Here is a 20,554-nt window from a genome sequence, read left to right as displayed (position 1 = left end):
GCTTTTAAAGCCAAAGTTCACAGTGATGAAGATGACAGTGATAAAGAGCTAAGCATGGAAAACTTAACCTCGAAAATGGCTCTCCTCTCCAAAAGGATCTCTCGATTTGGAAAATTCAATCAGAAGAATCGATCATCAAGAAGAAGCAAATCCCCAAAGAGAGATAAAGATAGAAGAAGAAGAGAAGATGATGATCCGGTCCGATGTTTTGAATGCGGCAAAGAGGGACACATCCGTACTAAGAGCCACTACTCAAGAAGGACTCGGATAGAAGAAAAGAAAAAGATGACAAGAAGAAGAAGAGCTTCAGTGCCAACTGGGATGGCTTAAGCAACACATCACGAAGCAACTCGAGTGGAGATGAGAAGTCCAATTTCGTATGCTATATGGCAAGCAATCCATCTAAACTCAATGTAAGCCAAATTCTAGACTCTTTTCTTCCTAATAGTGACAGTGATAGTAGTAATGGTAGTGAAAGTGATAATGAAAATGAAAAGCCCACCATTGAAGAACTAATTGAAACATGTGAACAAGTTAAGGAAGCACTACTTCTTGAAGTTTTCAAGAACCAAAAATTAAAGAAGTCACTTGAAAATATAACCAAGGACTTTGAAAACTTGAAGAATGAGCTTGATGAAAAATCTTCTCTACATGATAAATTTTTCATGGAAAACACCTTGCTTAAAGGGAAATATGAAAACTTGAAGTGTAAGTTTGATCCTTTAAAAGAAGAAAATGAACAATTGTATATTGATATTTGTGGACCCCGATCTGAGGACGGTGAGGGAACGGGTCCCTACATCCTCTAAGATCTCCACAATGTGAAGGAGAGCTCTGTCAAGGAACTCTCAAAACTGCTGCCACCCTCACAGCATAGCATGAGTGGCGATATAAAAAGAAAGAGATACATCATGATCCGGAGCTAGGGCTCGAAACCAAGATATATCTAGAAATAACTCAGAGTCGCCATCCATGGATACACCATGCAACCAAAACAAATGCTTTGTTTGCAATGGATAACCAGAGATACTAAAGGTCCGTGCCTGGTGACGAATGGAGAAGGTCCGAAGAGCGCCCCCAATTCGCCCGAGTGCGAACACTTGGTCTCTTATGCCATTTATTTATTAACTTCGAAGAATTTCTGGGCAAAATCATGTGAAATGGGAATAAAATATCCCCGGGAAGACGTCTACCTAATCATGCATGACCAGGGGATAACATAATAAGCACACACAAAATAAAATAAAAGATGTGTCATCTAATGACAGCTAGGTTATGAGTGACATGCCTAACAGGTGTCTAAGTTCTGGTGGACGAACACATGCATGCTACAGCTAAAGGTATAGGTCTGCACAAGAAAGTAAGAAAACACAACAAAATATACAATATAACACAACAAATCCTAAGACTCTAAATGATTTAGCCCGAGTCCTTGAATGGTCTGATGTTCATCCAAAGAAGCCTACGTATCCCCGCCTCCACGAGAATCAAGGCACATAGTTCTTCTCGCCTATTCTAAACTAGGATGCCTAAGACACCTAGACCTCTATCTTAGACTCGATCTGAAAGACCGGATTAGTTCTTAAAGCTTCATGAACGATTATTCAGATTCCAATGAATTGTAGATTTTAGGACACCCTATATGCCCTAACTAAATGCAGGTTAGCCCTAAGCTAATGCGGGTGGTTCCTACAACCTATGTGTAACTAGGCAGTGCTTCTTAAGGAAAACCATGGGATCACTAACGCATCTTAGACCTAGTCATCAGTCGGCGATATGAATCGCCAACTGACCGGACGGATGCGCTCCTAGCTAGGACAAACTCCTAACTCTAACACAAACACACAACAAGCACACAACAAAAGACAAACTCCTAACTCTAAAACTCTCTATCTAGGACAAACTCCTAACTCTAGAGGAAGATCTTGTTGAAAACCAGGTTTTGAAAGATTTTTAGTATTTTTAAAAGGGTTAAATGATTTATTTACAAAGTTTGGCTGGACTTGGGATATGTATCCCAAGCTGCACTACGTACCTCGTGGAAGAGGATCAAGCCAACGTAGTTCGAAAATCAAACTCTCCTACTACACTCCTAAAACTACTTAATACTTTAGATGATTTTGGATTTTTCTGTTTGTTAAATGTTTTTGATATTTTTAAAGTTTTCAAATGTTTTTGGATTTTAAAGCTTTTCCAATGCTCTGAACCTTTAAATGCTTTCAATCTTAAAGGGAACACGCAAGTAACACCACAAACTAGGGCAAAGCCCTAAATCTAAAGGGGAAATCCCAAATAAGCAACTAGCGTCTCAAAGAGACAAACCACAACAAGAAAGATAGCGTCCCAAGAACAGAGAAAACAATCTAAGATCCCAAGCAGGGAAGGCTCTAATAAGACCGAGTTAGTCTTGAATGAAAATACTCCTAACTAATGACACCAGGGAGGAAGTACAAATGAGTCGGAGACTCTCTAATAACACTACCAAGTCAAAGACTTGCTCTAAAAGAGGAGGCCACTCTAACATGAGGCTAGGTAAGCCTCCTAAAGGGGAAACTCTCTATATGAGACAAGGCCTGTCTCTGAGACACAAATGACGTAAACAAGGGTTCTGATGAGACTGGGCAAGTCTCCTATATACAAAGGAGATGAGCTCTACTCGGACTGAGCAAGTCCCCTAAGGATGGGCTTGGGCTAGCGCCTTCATCGCCCTTCCAAAGGCTTGCCCCCCTAAATAGAAAGATCAGAAATAATAACGAGAAGAGAATATTATTCAACATAAGTAACGCCAATGGAGTGCACCTAAATGACCACTATTTAAGCAGATTACTGCTCAGAAAGATAAATTAAATACTATTTCACCTCAATGCATATATCAATTTATAACTTTGTAGGCCCTGCATAAAATTCGGCACATATTCCTAATAAAACAATATGCAACAAGTTACCCTAAATATTATTTAACCATGCTAATTCATGCAGTGAAGAGGATCATCCAAGAGATCCCAAGTGACATAGAAGGTGCGCAAGACATAGAGTTATCATTTACAGACCATCACCAAAATTCAAAAGGGATTCAAGGTTGAAAGGTATCCCAACAAACATGGCAAATGCTTTAATTCCCATTAATTGCCTCGTATGGACAACAATGAAATAATTTTCAACATGAAGCGCAAGTTTTCCAGCTACTAGAATTGAATTCAAAAGGCTTAGAACAGATATCCGAACAGATTCCGGGTTTGCGCCAATGAATGCTTGGATTCAAAAGAAAATTTCAAAGATCAAACCATGGAGCTGAGAGCGACCGGATTCTTAATAACCCAAACCCAAAATTCATCAAATTCCACATAATTTGCCGAAGAACCAACCATGAACAAGAAAACATAAATTTGAAAAACCATACGAGTCTTAACCATAACTGCCCTCGTAAAGTCTTGCTCGAACCAATTGCAGAATTGAGAGGAAATTGCAGACCAAAATGCTATGAGAACAAAGAATTAAAAAATAAGAGCACAGAGGATAAAGGGGGCAAGTTGTACCTTCCTGAATGCTGCCCTGTGAATCTTCTCGATCTTTTGATCAAGGGCGAAATTGCCGCAGGGCAGAGATGGGTTGCGGCTTGATGTGAAAGAGGCGATGACGATGGCAAATGGTGATGAAGCTCGTGAAGACAAAGGCCGGAGACCGGCCATAGGCGAGGAGATTGAACTGGTTAGATTAGGGAGCCGATCACTGGATTCCAGTAGAGCTACCTGAATCAATTGAATTGGACGGAGCCAGACAGATTCGCCGGAGATAGGAGAAATAAGTAGGAATTCGGGGTTTCTATAGAGGCAGCAGAGAAAATGGAAACGAGTTTAAGAGGGGAGATGAAGGTATGGTGATTTGAAGGGGGATTTATAGAGATTAGAGGTGGTGGCTGAGATGGGTTTGGGTGTTTGGAGGATGGAGGAGTGGGTTCGAATGGAGGTGGCAAGCCGGAGTTAATGGGGTATCGGCCGGAGCATGGTGGTGGTGATTGGGGAAGATGAAAATGAAAATGGGGTTTTGTAAAAATGGGGATTCGAAGTGGGTTTGGAAGATGGTGGAATGGAACTGGGTTTGAGGGTGGGGACCATGGCTGAGATGAGAATGGGTTTTGGAGGTGATTATTAAAAGAAGAAAATGAAAAGAAAGATGATCGGGGGTTGCAAATGGCAGGTCGGAGCTTGACCGGAGCACGGCCGGAGAAGATGAAAGGGGAAAATGTTAGGGTGGAGATGTGGGTTTGAGTGGTAAGGAGGAGATGGGTTTGATGGTGGCAATAACTGTGAAGGAGGTAGATTGGGGTTTAATGGAGGTTGAAGAAGATGGTGTAGATTAAGGTGGTGGTTCAAGGGTGTTCTCGGTCGGATTCCGGCAATCTTGCCGGAATCAATGCAGAACGGTTTGGGCGGCTGGCTTTTGGGATTGACTGAGATGGGTTTGGATCTAGTGATAGTGGTGTGGAGATGGAGAGAAGAAGATGATGGTGATGCCAGATTTAATGGAGGTTGGCCGGTGGTGGTGGACTTGGGGAAGAAAATGGGTTTCTGTAAAAAAATAAAAATGGAGATGATGGTGGGATCGTGGTGGTAAAATAGAAGAAGAAGAAGAAGAAGAACATGGTAGAGGCCGATTGGAGTCAGGAGGGAGGCCGGAGAAGAAAGCTCAGACTCCTCTCCTCTCTCTTTTCTGTGATTTCCTTCCCTTTTTCTTGCAAAAATCAAAATCCCCTCTTCAAACCCCCTTTCGCTGGGATTTAAGGAGAAAGGGAGATGATATAATCGACCCCTCTTCTTTCCCAGGCCACCTCCCTTGGCAGTGCATTTATAACTAATCCATAATTACGGGGTGGTGTCTCGAGTAAGACAAACCCAAGCAAAATGAAATGAATTTGATCCCCCTCCTTTTCCATGGACAACCAGCTCTAGTGTATTTATAATTACTTTTTATACCAGCAAAGGGGGGGACCACGTAGAAAACAGGGGGAAATAATCTTTGCAAAAAAATATCTTCTCTCCCTTTGATCTTAACCCTTCAAATCACCTTTTGATTCAAGGGTTAAGATCAAAGAAATCCTAACCAACTAAGATTCCCTCTAACTAATCCTAGTCTTAAGCATCTCACTAACCTAGCTTAGGGCTTAATGGTGACTTGGAGGGGAAGAAAAGCATCTTTGCAAATTACGAAAGTGCCCTGGTTCAGGATAATACGCCCCCTAATTTTATTACACACTAATCTGCACACCCCTATATCTCCCTGGACAACCTATTACGGAAAATTTGAGCTGGTTTTCTAAGCTCACGCGCACCCCTATTTCTGGCTAAGTCGCCACCCTTATTCCTACACTACACTACTCTACAAACATCGTCCGTTTACTAGGCAAACCGCGACGGATTCAGACGAAAATTTACGGAGACCTAAATGAGACCCTAACCTAGTCTAGGAACAAATTTGGGACACTAAAACACTAGTTTGATAGGGTTTTCATTCTACCGACGCTTATTAGGGTTCGGTCAAAATGGGGTGTCTACAGATGCCCCTCTTTGGCAGAGCGTGTGTAACACGCGAATGCCAAAGCTGAACAGACGACACATTTTGGCTGACCCGAAAGCAAAGCAAAATTTTGGGTTTTGGGTTCTAAAACGGTACTCACAAAGGTAAGACTACGAAATAACACTACAAGACTCAAAGACTGCAAGCAAAAGGGAGATAACCTCTCACCGGCCCTTAACTCGGCAATCACGATATCTCAATGAGATAGTCTCTCTCTAATACTCACGACTCAACTATCTAAACCAAAACGGAAAGACCTTATTAAGGGAAGCAAACACAACACACAAACATACTCTTTATCTTTAAGACGTAGTCTTATGAAAACGAACACAATGGAATTACTTCAGAGAATGTAAAACATTATCAATGCAGATGTAAATCAAACACTCGAAGAATATCAAATCGATCACTCAAAGAGTCTGTAACACTCAGAGAGCTTCAAACACACACAGAAACCTTTATACTCAAAGAGCCTCAACTATCCGAAGAGTCTGTAACACTCGAAGGGTCTTAACTACTCAAAGAGTCTCAAATACACAAAAATCATTTATACTCAAAAAGCCTCAACCACCCGAAGAGTCTGTAACACTCAAAAGGTCTCAACTACTCAAAGAGTCTCAAATACACAAAAATCATTTATACTCAAAAAGCCTCAACCACCCGAAGAGTCTGTAACACTCAAAGGGTCTCAACTACTCAAAGAGTCTCAAACACATGCAAAAACCTTTATACTCTAAAGAGTCTCAACTACATAGAGAAACCTTTATACTCAAAGAGCCTCAACTACCCGAAGAGTCTGTAACACTTAAAGGGTCTCAACTACTCAAAGAGTCTCAAACACATCAAAGAAACTTTTATACTCAAAGAGCCTCAACTACTCGAAGAGTCTGTAACACTCAAAGGGTCTCAACTACTCAAAGAGTCTCAAATACACCCAAAAACATTTTTACTCAAAAAGTCTCAACTACCCGAAGAGTCTGTAACACTCAAAGGGTCTCAACTACTCAAAGGGTCTCAACTACTCAAAGAGTCTCAAACACATCAAAGAAACTTTTATACTCAAAGAGCCTCAACTACCCGAAGAGTTTGTAACACTCGAAGGGTCTTAACTACTCAAAGAGTCTCAAATCAACACAAAAACATTTATACTCAAAGAGTCTCAACTACCCGAAGAGTCTGTAACACTCAAAGAGTCTCAACTACTCAAAGAGTCTCAAACCAACACAAAAACATTTATACTCAAAGAGTCTCAACTACCTGAAGAGTCTGTAACACTCGAAGGGTCTCAACTACTCAAAGAGTCTCAAATCAACACAAAAACATTTATACTCAAAGAGTCTCAACTACCCGAAGAGTCTGTCTGTAACACTCAAATGGTCTCAACTACTCAAAGAATCTCAAATCAACACAAAAACATTTATACTCAAAGAGTCTCAACTACCCGAAGAGTCTGTAACACTCAAAGGGGCTCAACTACTCAAAGAGTCTCAAATACACAAAAAACCATTTATACTCAAACAGTCTCAACTACCCGAAGAGTCTGTAACACTTGAAGGGTCTCAACTACTCAAAGAGTCTCAAATCACCACAAAAACATTTATACTCAAAGAGTCTCAACTACCCGAAGAGTCTGTAACACTCGAAGGGCCTCAACTACTCAAAGAGTCTCAAATACAAACACTCAAAGAGTCTGCAACACTCAATGAGTCTCCTTCCTTCTTTTTTGAAATCGAAGCTTTACCAAAGCAACACTAACCAAATACTCGAAAGTAAGAATTAAAGAAGCACATTAATCAATCAAAAAACCCTTTTTACTGGGGCTAAGATTTTTTGAAAATCTTAATCTAAAAGAAAACAACTCGACGGGAGAGCTTGAACCAAAAGAGCGTGTTCAAACTTCTCTGGTCTCTATTTGAGGAGAATGTCCATTTCAAATATCAATGCACTTTTGACATCTTTTATGACGTAAGTCATAAAAGATGCCTCTAGTATGGTTACTTCCATAACAACATTCGCTGGAGAGCAACACATGAAAAACGGGCCAAAGGCTTTCATTAATGTACACTTGGGTTACAAACTTTTCTGATAAACACTTGGGCTTATAAAGCTCCTCAAAAATACAAGAACATGGTTCTGCTCAAAATCTTGCTTCATCACTGCCATCTGCTAACGCTGGAACTGGGCTAAAAGCCTATCAACCTCTGAATTCTACTATGCTCTGCACTTGTTCACGGGAGCGACGAATTTTCTGCTTCTGTGAGAGTTATGCTTTCTTTCTTTCTTTTTTTTGTCACCCCGACTTGGGGAGGAACTTTAACTAAACAGGAATCTGGAAACTGACCCCGACTCAATAAGGAAAGACTTTGACAAACCACGAATGAGACAAATGACGAACACACGACTCGAACACTAAGAGAAACTGAAATCTGCTTCTTAGTCTGATAAATATTTTTAAAATGGTAAAAGTCAACCACTCTTAGAGTCTTTTGAATACCGTGTTCAAAGGCATTTCATTCCTCTTTTCAGGATTTCTGTCATGATTATTATCACTTCAGATTGCTCGGTTTCAACCTCTCTAACTCAAAAAGTATCAAAAGAAGTCTTGATGGCATTTACTCAGACTTTGAGAAGGTGCCAAAGAAAACTGAAAGTTTAGCTGGCTTCTTAAAGCCCGGTCGTCTCTTCATGAAGTCACTGCCATGACCAAATCGCCTTTTCAGGTTTTCAATTCGGCGGACCGCATGCCTTAATTTTTGCCTGGACTGTCTGCCCTTGCAGATTTTCCATCCAGCAGGCTCAGCACCCTGATTTTTGCCTAAGCCGCCCTTTCGGGTTTTCAGCTTAGCGGGTGAATGACCCTAACTTTTGCCTAGACCGCCCTTGCGGATTTTCAGTTGTGGGACCCGATCCCGCGGGAGGGGTGGGGCGCGAGCCGCCACGCTCTCTCTTGGTCTCTCGTACCCACGCGATTAGTGTGTGCTCTTTTATTATTGATTTTAATTCATCTTTTATGTGAACTTGGGATCACTAAGGCTCTGTTTGGTTGCAAAAAGTAGGAAAGACGGCTGAGCATTTCTAGGAATATGAAATACCAAATGTTGTTTGGTTGTCATTTTTAGCTCAAATCCCATTGGACTTCTAGACATGGAAGAGACATAATTATTAGCTTTTGGCTTAGGTGGCACCTATGTGGCGGGAGTGTCCCCTCCCCTACTTTTCCAATGCCAAACCTTGTTTTTGGTAAAATTTAGAGGGGAGAAGAGTAGAATATGAAATGCCATGTGTAATCATTACTTTTTTCTCTCTTTCTCTCTCCCCTTTCTCTCTCTTCTACTATTTATTTTGTTAATGACACCCCTCCATTCTTCCACATGCTTTGACATCTAACCAAACACACTACCAAAATTCCCCAAAATTCCCTCTAATCTTCTCAGACAAGTCTACACATATCCCACCCTTGTCACCTCCTTGTTGACTACTACTTGCACTAAAATCTCATCTAACCAAACAGAGCCTAAGGCAATTCGAATTCCACACAAAAGATAGTGACAGAGTCGCCACCTAGATGTGGGATCTAGGACCCGTAATTAACCAGAAATCTAGACTCGTTACCTGGTTACAAGAATGGAAGGTATGGGGAGTTATCCACCACATGCACCATTCCTGCCCGATAATCGGTCTTCAATTCCAAAAGTTAACTCTTTTGAATTTCTTTTAAATGACTCATTTAACTCTATGTTAGTGTGCGAACTAAGTGACATGCATCCTAAATCTAATTTCAATGTAGATCCTAAGTGTGTATCTTGATTTCTTTATTTGTTTGAATTCAATCTAAGTGAAAGTTCTCCTAAAATTCTAATTTCATGAAAAATCCTAAGTGATTTAATTAAGCATTTCCAAGAAAATTAATACACAAAACCCCACAATTTGTTGTGGAGCCGACTCGTGATTGGTATGCCATCAAGCATCCAAGCTGCCTACGTACCCAAGCCTCATTGGGATCAGAGTCGACGTAGTTCGGTGCACCTAAGCTAAGCGACTTATGCCTAACTCAGCTACGACACCGACCAAGACTGGATTGACTGTTTCAACAGTTTTAAGAGAAGTTATTTAGTTCAAGTTGAGGATTTTATTATCTTAGGATTTCATCTAAGATGCTATATGATCCTATCTAAATGCAAATTGTCCCTTAGACTAATGCAGGTTAACCTACATCCTAGGTAACTAGGCTTGTCCTAGGGAAAGATTGGGTGACTAGTGTAACTAGATCTATGGCATGGTTGCTATCCATAGCAAACGTCCATGATGAGGCTGGACTCCTAACTCTAGGACTCCCTAAAACCTAGGACTCCCTAAAACTTAGGACATGACACGACGTAAGTGTTCCTAAATTGGGCTCTAATGGTTCTTATGACGGAGACCGTAATCCAACGGTTCCGAGAGACGCGAGGTAAATCGATTCAAGTTCTTGAAGTTAATGAATTTCAGAGCTCAAGGATTTTTGGTTTCTGAACATTTCAGGAATACCAAAGGTTCTAGGGTTCACCAATTTCGGCCTAGGATAGCATCCACGGAAGGGAATCATGCGCTCTTTCCTTGTGCAATTTAATACTTAGGTTATAGCACCTTATTGCCTGGCATATCTCAGGATTTCCGTGGACAGTAACCTCGGAGCCAATAACATGCTATAGCTTAAATATTCAAATTGTCAAAGATCGATTGCAATTGGGATACGATTATTGATGCAATGACTATTTTACCAGGAAAATCTAAAGATCCTAAGATTTCTGTTTCAATGGATTGAGGAGTGAATATGTGACAAAAAATTAAGATTCTTTAGAAATTTTGTGATAATTTTTAATTAATTTCAGTTTTTCAATGGATTTTATCAATTTTAAATCATATGAGTGATTTTACAAGTGAAATTATTGTAAACGAATTCAAAATGGATTAAAATTTCTACAGTAACAAGATGGGAATGTATGTAGCTTACTGGAAGAGTTTTACAGATTTTTATATTAAGTTCTTATTTATTTTTGATTTAACAATAATGAGATCAGATTGTAAAAATAACACAGAAACTACCAAAAATAGAAATCTAAATTCATTGAAATTTCTACAGTAATAAGATATGAATAAACATAGCATGCTGTGAGATTTTCACGAATTTCAGAGACTATTTACTATCGATTTCGGATTTTTCAATTTTAAGACCAGATTATGAATTTACACTACATCCCTTAGGAAACAAGATCCAAATTAATTGAAAATTTTACAATAGTAAGAAATATGAAATATAAGACTACTGTAAAACTTTTGAGAATTTTAATTGTGATTTGATGTCAGTAAAAAATCTCACAATATCTGATAAATTTTCAAAGAAAGCATCAAATAACATACTAAATAGAATCCAAAACTCCTTAAAAATTCATGGTGGAATGTATCAGTACCATATTATTTTTTCACAAAATTTCATTAATTTTCGAATCTATTTAGTATATATTTTATTTTTCTTCGTCAAAAAGATATTTTTGAAGAGTTTTCTATTTTTAAAACATGATTTTTGAGAAAATTACGACTCCGGAAAATGTCCTTTAATCTTGTTCTGATGTGATGAACACAAGAAAATTTTAAAATTCCACAAAATCAATCATCCTGAGATAGCTATTTTTTCAAATTTTGTAATTTCTCAGCCATTATTTTTAATGAAATTCCACTCTTCACTCAAATTTTTGAAATCCTTTGATCCAATGTCCGATCTAATCCGATGGTTATTTTAGTCTATTTAAATAGATCAGTGTATTAAATTTCGAGACGAATCGGAATTGAAACACTCATGTAGATCATGATTTTGAGCACACACATATAATATCGAATTAAATTCAATTAAATGCTAAAAACCATGGAAAAATACATAAAAAACACCAAATAATCCTGGAAAAATCTGAGAATAGTGCGCCTACCTTTCTTTTTTTTCTTTGTTTTCTCACAGAGGATGGGCAGAGAGAGATAGGGAGGGAGAGTATGAGAGTGAGAGTGATTGAGAGAGAGAGAGAGAAAGAGAGAGAGAGTGAGAGTGGTAGAGAGTGTGAGATAGATAGAGAGTTGAGAAGATTAGAGACAACAGAGTGATATAGAGAGAGTTAAGAGGATTAAATACGACAGAATGAGATAGAGAGAGTTGAGAGGATTAGAGACAGAAAGAGTGAGAGAGAAAGAGAGAGAATAGAGAGAGAGAGAGAGATAGTATGAGAAAGAGAGATAGTATGAGAGAGAGATAGTTGTAGACACCCCATTTTGACCAGACCCAAGTTCGCGTTGCTCGAGCAAAACCTCGTCAAATCCTTGAATTAGGACCTCAAATTACACCCTAAGGTAGCTTAAGGTCTCCCGTAGGTCTCCATAAAATTTCGTCGAGATCCGAGCGTGTTCGCTTAGTGAACGAGCCAGGGCAGTGTGCGTAGTACGAATCCAAAAGGGGGGTGATTTATCTGCACTAGGGGGTGTCTTTACCAAGCCATTTGAATATAAGACGTGCAAAGGGGGGTGAATTAGATCGCTCATGTCGCAGACCATTCGCGCGCTTATCACATTTGGTGCGCTCATCAAAATGGGGAGTGCTAATATCAGCAGCCAGCATGTGTATATAAAAAAAAAATCAAAGAAAAAAAGAGGGGATCTGAGATTTCTCGCTGAAACGAGAGGGGTTTTCTCATTTTTCGTTGAAAAATTTGCAGAGAGGGAGAGCAAGAGAGAGAAGGGATTCTTCCCAAACCTTAACCCATGCCTCATCTTCTCCGATGAATTCGGCCGGATTCCGGCCAATCTCCAGCTAGGAGGATTTTCATTTTCGTAGAAAAACGAAGAGAGAGATTGCAGAGAGAGGGAGAGTACTCCTCCGGCAACGGTGCCGGAGCTCCGATCGCACTGCATCACCATCCCTCTCTCCCAATCCCCGACTCCTCTTCTTCTTTTTCTTCTTCTTCTAGCTTCCTCCACCTCCATTAAACCTAAATCCCCTTTTCTCTCTTCAAATCTGTACGGGAAAGAGAAATCTCAGATCTGAGATCTAAGATCTGAGATCTGAGAGGGAGAGATATATATAGAGAGAGAGAGCTGAAGAGAAAATCCCCAAACCCTTGTTATCTTCTCCGGCAAGATTCTGCCGGAATTCGGTCAGAATACGGTCATCTTCTCCGTCAATCCTTTCCGACTATATAACCGAAGCTCCGAGTGAAAGAGAGAAGGATCTGAGAAAGGAAAAATAGCAGAGAGAGCAAAGAGTCATCCAACTCATGTCAATGTCTATCTCTAACATTTCAGGTAATTCGTTCTCTTTCTTTTAATTCTTGTTTAATGCTCAGTTCATGCTGGTTTGGATAGCATATGTTTGCATTCTGTTTGATTATAACCCTTAGTGATTTCAAGACTTACCTGGTAGTTTGAATAAAAGTAAGTTTATTGCCAATGTGTATCTGGGTTGAGGATGTTAGGATTTACTTCCAATTAATTTGACTTTACTATATTTCCTGAAATTGATTGGGGCAAGGGAGGTGTTGTAGATCCCAAAAGTAGTATGGTTGGATTGATTCCATTTTGTTTAAGATAGGCTTACTGGTTCAATAGGATGGTTGGGAATAATTTTCATCCAATTACATATTAGCTAGTACGTGATTAAATTTTGCTTACTTCCAAATGGCTGACCTGAGTGTGTGAATGAGGCGAGATTATCAAGTCTCCAAGCTAGCCCGAGCCTTCCTTGAAAAATTATATTTTTCTACTTCACTTCTGGGCATTGGCATTTATATTTACTTGATTATTTCGCTTCCCCTGTATCCAGACCAATATTACTTAAATGAGAGTATTCATTTGGTCATCTGTGGGTCGTTGTTAACTGGTAAAAGGAATTGGTTTAAATTTATTATGGTTGAGTGCACTTCATACATAGCAGCTGCTGCTCTGTAGGCTCATTATTCCTGCAAAATATGAGCTGGTGTTGTTTGAAGTCATTTTCATGGAAAAGATACTGGATTTTTATTAACAAATATTGTTATTCCTTTCATAACCTGCTATGCTTTCTGGTTATATGTTATTGTACAATCAGGTTATATTTCCTACAACTTTGCTCTACCTTTGATGAAGAATGATATCAGTTGAATCATGTTATGCTGATTGCATAAGTTGATTATTTTTGTGAGCTAAGTCTTGATATTCTTATGGCTTGGATTGCCAATATTCATCATTGATCTCATTATTGTACTATGTGACAAAGGTTTATTTCTCTTATGATATGATACATTGCCGTATATGACGGAAAATTCATGTCTCTTGGAATTGGGAATCCCTTTCTTTCGTCGTTAGATGTATTTTAGTATTGGGATCTTGAGTTAGGGCGATGAAGGAGCTAGCCCAAGCCCATTATTTTAGGAGATTTGCTCAGTCTTAGTAGAGCTTCCCATCTTTTATTTAGAGACTTCTCTAGTCTTTTAGAAACTTTTAAGTGGTAGTTTCTCTTCCTCATTTAGTAGACCATTATGGTCTTATTAGCGAATTCCATGCTAGGAGACACACTCTGTCTCATTGAAGTATTTCTCTTGTGTAGACAAGCCTCATTTTGGACCTACCCTTAGGGAGGTCGCTTTAGTTTGGTAGAGAGTATACCCATAGGAGGCATGCCTTGCCTCATTTATAGAGCCTCTATTTGTAGACAAGCCTTGTCTCATTTAGAAGGTTTCCATTTTTAGAAGGCTTACCAAGCCTTATATTAGAGCAGCTCCTTTTAGAGAGTTTTTAACGCATTCCTCCTTTAAGTTGTAGTATTAGAGAGCCTTTGGCTCATTTATCTTCGTTAGTGTTTTTTATTAGAAAGTCGTTGACTCGCTCGTCCTTTGGATGTCATTGTTAGAGAGTTTTTTATTCACTCGTCCTTTGATAGCGGTATCAGAGAGTCTTTGACTCATTTCTCCCTTCTTCTATAGTTGTTTTTAGGAGCTTCTCCTTAGTATTGTCGTCGTTCTTATTTGTTAGAGACTGGAGCAGTTTCATTAGAGTTTTTCTTGTTTGTGATCTTAGATCATTCTCTCGTCCTTGATCATTAGTTTACCTTGTTTAGGGGTTTCCCCTGTTAGCCCTAGGGTTTGGCCCTAGGGTTTTGCTTTGTATATTCCCTTAGGTCTTTGACCAAAAGGGTGAAAACTCTTTAAACTTCAAAAACATTTGAAAAGCTTTAAAACCCAAAAACATTAAATACATTTAAAACTCAAAAATATTAGAAATTTAAAATATCAAAAATATTTTTAAAAAAGCCTAAAGTGTTGAGTGTTTTAGAAGTAACAATTAGGAGAGTTCGTTTCGAACTACGTTGACTTGATCCTCTTCCACGAGGTACGTAGTGCAGCTTGGGATTTATATCCCAAGTCCAGCCAAACTTTTGTAAATAGCGTTTTAAACCTTTTTGAATAAACAACATTTGATTTCGAAAAACTCTTCCTTTAGAGTTAGGACTTTGTCCTAGATAGAGAGTTTAGAGTTAGGTTTTGATCTTTGTTTTGTTGTGTGCTTGTTTGTGATTGTTTTAGAGTTAAGGGTTTGTCCTAGAGTTATAGGAGCGCCTCCATCCGATCAGTCGGCGGTCCACATCGCCGAGTGATGACTAGAGCAGGATACGTTAGTCCACCCTTTGTTTTCCTTAGGAAGTACAGCCTAGTTACACACAGGTTGTAGGAACTACGTACATTAGCTTAGGGCTAATCTGCATTTAGTTAGGGCATATAGGGTGTCCTAAAATCCACAATTTACTAGAATTTAAATAATCGTACAAGAAACTTTAATAACTGGTCCGGTCTTTTAGATCGAGTCTAGGATAGAGGTCTAGGTGTCTTAGGCATCCTAGCTTAGAATAGGTGCGAAGAACTACGTTGCCTTGATTCTCGTGGAGGCGGGGATACGTAGGCTTCTTTGGATGAATACTAGACCATCCGAAGACTCGGGCTAATCATTTAGAGTCTTAGGATTTGTTGTGTATTTATTGTATTCCTTTTGATGTGTTTTCTTACTTTCTTGTACTGATCCTATACCTTTAGTTGTAGCTTGCATGCCTTTGCACATCAGAACTTAGACACCCATTAGGTATGTCACTCATAACCTAGCTATGCTTAGGTGACACATCTTTCATTTTATTTTATATGTATTTATTATCTTTATTCTCAGGAAATGCATGCTTAGGTAGACAACTCCTGAGGATTGTTCCCATTTCACATGATTTTTACCCAAACTTCTTTGGAGTTAATGAAAATGGCATAAGAGACCAAGTGCTTGCACTCGGATGAATTGGAGGTGCTCTCAGACCTTCTCCATTCGTAACCAGGCACGAACCCATATATATTTCTGGTTATCCATTGCACAGAGGATTTGATTTTAGGGTTCCATGGCATATCCATGGATGGCGACTCTGAGTTTATTTCAGGTATGTCTTGGTTTCGAGCCTTGGCTCCGGATCGAGACATATCTCTTTCTTTTTATATCGCCACTCGTGCTATGCTATGAGGGTGGCATCCGTTTTGAGAGTTCCTTGGCAGAGCTCTCCTTCACATGTGGATGATCCAGAGAGGGCGTTAGGGACCCGTTCCCTCGCCTCGTCCTCCTCGGATCGGGGTCCACAGTAGTATGAGAGAAAAAAAACAGAGTATACGATACTCTGTTTCTTTTCACGTTCCTTTTTTTTTTTATAGAAAAGATGCTGCTGTTGAAGGGATGGGAGGTGGAAAAAAAACGTGATGGGAAGAGGGATCGAGAGGAAAAACAGAGGAAGAATGGGGAGAGGAGTTTTGAGAGTGCTCTTCAGAGAATCGTTTTTCTTTTTTATATATCCGAGCTACTGTTTTTGTGGAGCAAAAAAAAAAACAGAGCTTCGGCTTTTCCTTCTTCTGCTTGTAACCGAGAGGTCAGAGAGAGAGAGAGCTGGGAGAGATTGAGAGTTAGAGAGTTATGGCACTCTGTTTTTTACCGAAGGAAGGTGAGATGGAGAGGGATCGGAGAGAGGAAGACAAACAGAGTGAGTGAGGGGAGGGGGAAACACAGAAGCTAGCAAGGGGAGAGGGAAAACACAGAAGCTAGCAATGGGAGAGGGAAAAACACCGCCGCCAGCAATCTCACGGTTTTTCTTTTTTATAGAGTTGCTCTTTATTTTTAGAAAAACCGAGCCACCTCATCCTGAAAATGGGTATCTTTCTTTTTTTCTTAAAAGCTTCCTAACACTAGAGGGTGGATCACTTGCTGTCTTTCTTTTTTTATCAAACACCAAAGCTGCTATCTACAATTTTTTTTTTTTTTTTTTTAGAACCATATTTCTCTTGCCTTAAAACGGATTCTTCTCCTCTCCCCTGTTTTTTTTTCTTTTATTCCTACCCACTTCCTTTGTGTTGCTAAAAAACCCACCCTCTATCAAATGAATATCCGAGCACTCTTTCTAGAAAGGGAGAGGATGTTTCCAACTATTTTCGATGACCGAGAGTAACTTTACACCATGCCTAAAAAATTTCCTTTTCAAAACAATGACATAGGGAATCCCCAAACATTGCCGAATTTATTTATTAGGTGGTGGAATTACCAAACCTTATGGTCATCTACATCACGCACGTAATTGAGGGTCCCACACATCAGATTATGAAGCTCAAAATGATAGTGGCACCATCAGAAAAACAAAAAATTAATGATAGTGGCCCCACAAATGATAATGGCCCTACCTTTAAACTTTTTATCATGGTGGCCTCTATTCCAATTTGTCTAAATGCTTTTACAAATAAGGTGATGGGCCCACACCATGTTGAGCACATGGTGGGCCCCATCCCATGGCTTAAAACACATGAGCACCTTCTCATAGAAATTAATGTTTCAATGTTAATTCCAAATAAAGCCGAAATGCATTTTCCATGGAAAAATGCATGGTTTCATTGTTTGTCCCAAGTCTAAACAAAATGCTCAATGCGGGCCCACCAAACGGGTCCAAACTCCCCCCTTGCTCGGATTCTCGTGAATAACCTTTCTCAACACTTAGCGGGATAATGCGAAACACGGCAGAAATGATCGACAAGATCGAGAAAATATAAGAGACGGCACGGAAATAGAAAACACTGGAAAACCGATAGAAAAATACTAACTTCTTTGTTGACTAAGGCGGAGCAAAATGGGGGTGTCTACAGATGCCCCTCTTTGGTAGAGGTGACGTAGTCATCGAATACCAAAGCCAAAGTGACAGTGCCATTTTGCGTAGCTTTGATCGACAAAGGACTCCCTAGACACAATGCAACCTAACATAATGCAAGACCCAAGATGAAATCCTAGAATTTGAACATATATCAAAATCATTAACTCTAAACACCATGAGATGCCAGTTTAGAATAACGGAGAATCGAATTTACTCTGTGTGCAAAAATCTTGCAAACCAGAACAAAAGATGATTATGATGCGGTGCCGTTTTCGAACGGACAATGAAAGAATGGGATGCCATTTTCAAACGGATTTTCAGAGGGAAAGGAATACCGTTTTTGAACGGTTTCAGAGGAAATGAGACGCCATTTTCAAATGGTCTCAGAGAGAATAATGGATGACTTTTTGAAAGATTTTTAATGAAAACGAAGCATCATTTTTTAATGAGCTCAGATAAAATACGATATCATATTTGTATGGATCCCAAAGAGGAATAAGAAACTATTTTTTAATAGACTGAGGAAGGATGAGATACCGTATTTTTACGGTACCCAAAAGAGAGCAAGAGATCATTTCTGAATGGATTCAGAGAGAATGAAATACCATATTTAAACGGATTCCATGGAAATGAGACCGTAATTGTACGGACTCGGAAGGAACATGATACCGTAATTATACGGACCCTGATGGGAATGAGACACTGTAGTTATACAGTCTCAAAGGAAGCAGGATATTGTAGTCATACAGGCCTAAAAGGATAAGAGTCCATATTCATATGGACTCAAAGAGAATGAGACACCGTAGTTGTACGGGTTCAAATGAAATGGGATACCGTAGTTGTACGGGCCCAAAGGAGACAAGGGACCATATTCGTATGGACTCGAAGAGAATGAAATACCGTATTTATACGGATTTCAGGGAAATGAGACACTATATTCGTATGATGTTCAAAGAGAAAAGACCATTTTCAAATGGATTCAGAGAGGATGAAATAACGTATTTGTACGGATTTCAAGGAAAATGAGACATCAAATTTATATGATGTTCAAGAGACCATCTTTGAATGAACTCGGAGAGAATGAAATAACGTATTTATACTGATTTCAAGGAAAATGAGACACCATATTCACATGATGCTCAAAGTTAACTCAGAGATAATGGAATATCGTATTTATACGAATTCCAAGGAATGAGACATCACATTTGTATGATGTTCACAGAGAATTAAGAGACCATTTTTGAATGGACTCAAAGAAATGAAATACCGTATTTTTACGGATTCCAAAGAAACGAGACATCATATTCGTATGATGTTCAAAGAGAATAAGAGACCACTTTCGAATGGCTTGAAGAGAATGGAATACCGTATTTATATGGATTCCAAGATAATGAGACATCATATTTGCATGATGTTCAAAAGAAAAGACCATTTTTAAATGGACTCAGAGATAATGAAATAACATATTTATACGGATTTCAAGGAAATGAGACACCATATTCATATGATGCTCAGAGAGAATTGAGAGAGCATTTTCAAATGGACTCAGAGAGATAAGATAATTTGGGTTTTGACAGAGATTATCAGAAAAAAGGAAATTGAAACCTCCAATTAACAATTTTGGAAGCAAAGGATTTAACACCACCATGTAGCAAAGGACTTTCAAGGCTTGAATATGGGATGCCACTTCATTAGCAACCTGCCCCAGTTTGAGGCATTCTAACCTTCTTCTATTCATTGACCAGAGATCATTCTTTCAAAGATTTTTCGCCATTCGTGACAGTCTCATCTTTTCCAAGTTTCTCAGAACCTATTAATGAACCTGCCTTCAGAGTGATTGCACCCTACAACAATTCTTAAAATAGAAATTTTTTTTCTTCTAAAAATAGAACCACAGACATTTGTAATAAAAGACAAAATGAGAAAGATTACTCAAGTAGTCTCGTGATGCTTCTGACTTATCAGTATTTTCTTTTTGGGTTAGGCTGGCCTCTTTTAAAGAATATTTCTCCATTGATAAACATCTTCACTTATTTTTAAGACAGTGATACTTCATGTATCTTTCTATCAACTTTCGGATTGCTTTGAAATTAATGCCCCTAGTTTCGGGAATCGTTGTTATTTTTGCTTGACCTACTGTGATTTCAGAGATCGATTGTAATTCTTCTGGTGTGGACCCAATCTTACCACGACCAAGTCTTCCTTTCTGGATTTTCAACTTGGCGGACCGCTCGGCCTTAACTTTTGCCTGAATCGCCTTTTCAGGTTTTCGACTCAGCAGGCCACCCCCCTTAACTTTTGCCTAAGCCGTCCTTTCAGGTTTTCAACTTAGCAGGGGAATGATCCTAAATTTTGCCTAGATCGCCTTTTCAGGTTTTCAATCTAGCGGATCTTCAAGCTCCATTTCTTTTTTTTTCCTTTTTTTCTTTTTTTTTTCATTCATTTTTTTTTTACTTGAACACCAAAAGGATTTTTTAGGTGAGGCAAGGTTTTTTAAAGAATAGCTTAAGGTTTTGCAAGAATTTCGACCGAACCTGTAAACAGGTTGCCTACGTATCCCAGTGTAGGAATCAGGTCATGCGTAGTTCAGGGCGAATGCCCCTAGTTTGAAGGTATTTTAATTTTCTTTTCTTTTTGTATGGATTTTTTTCTTTTTTATTCTTTTCAACTTCTTTTTGGAATGATTGATTTTCTTCTTTTGAAACAACCGAACTCGGTTTGACCGAGCTGCCTACGTACCCCAGTGTAGGGATCAGGTCATGCGTAGTTCAGGGC

At 39.2% G+C, this 20,554-nt stretch overlaps 1 protein-coding gene across 1 annotated transcript in view; it reads right to left on the bottom strand.

The window, feature by feature from the left end:
- Window positions 1-3,278: 3,278 nt before the first annotated feature.
- The window catches only part of LOC143885887 (uncharacterized), a 104,386-nt gene continuing 87,110 nt past the window's right edge, over window positions 3,279-20,554 (bottom strand). The window contains exon 9 of the mRNA XM_077389929.1: window positions 3,279-3,478. Coding sequence (XP_077246044.1) covers window positions 3,279-3,478 — 200 coding nt within the window. The remainder of the gene's footprint in view (window positions 3,479-20,554) is intronic.

This window comes from Tasmannia lanceolata, unplaced genomic scaffold (assembly GCF_043159265.1).
Source record: "Tasmannia lanceolata isolate RefF3 unplaced genomic scaffold, GAP_Taslan_0.1 ptg000011l, whole genome shotgun sequence".
Taxonomy (NCBI): domain Eukaryota; kingdom Viridiplantae; phylum Streptophyta; class Magnoliopsida; order Canellales; family Winteraceae; genus Tasmannia; species Tasmannia lanceolata.
This window is presented reverse-complemented; position numbering and strand designations above follow the sequence as displayed.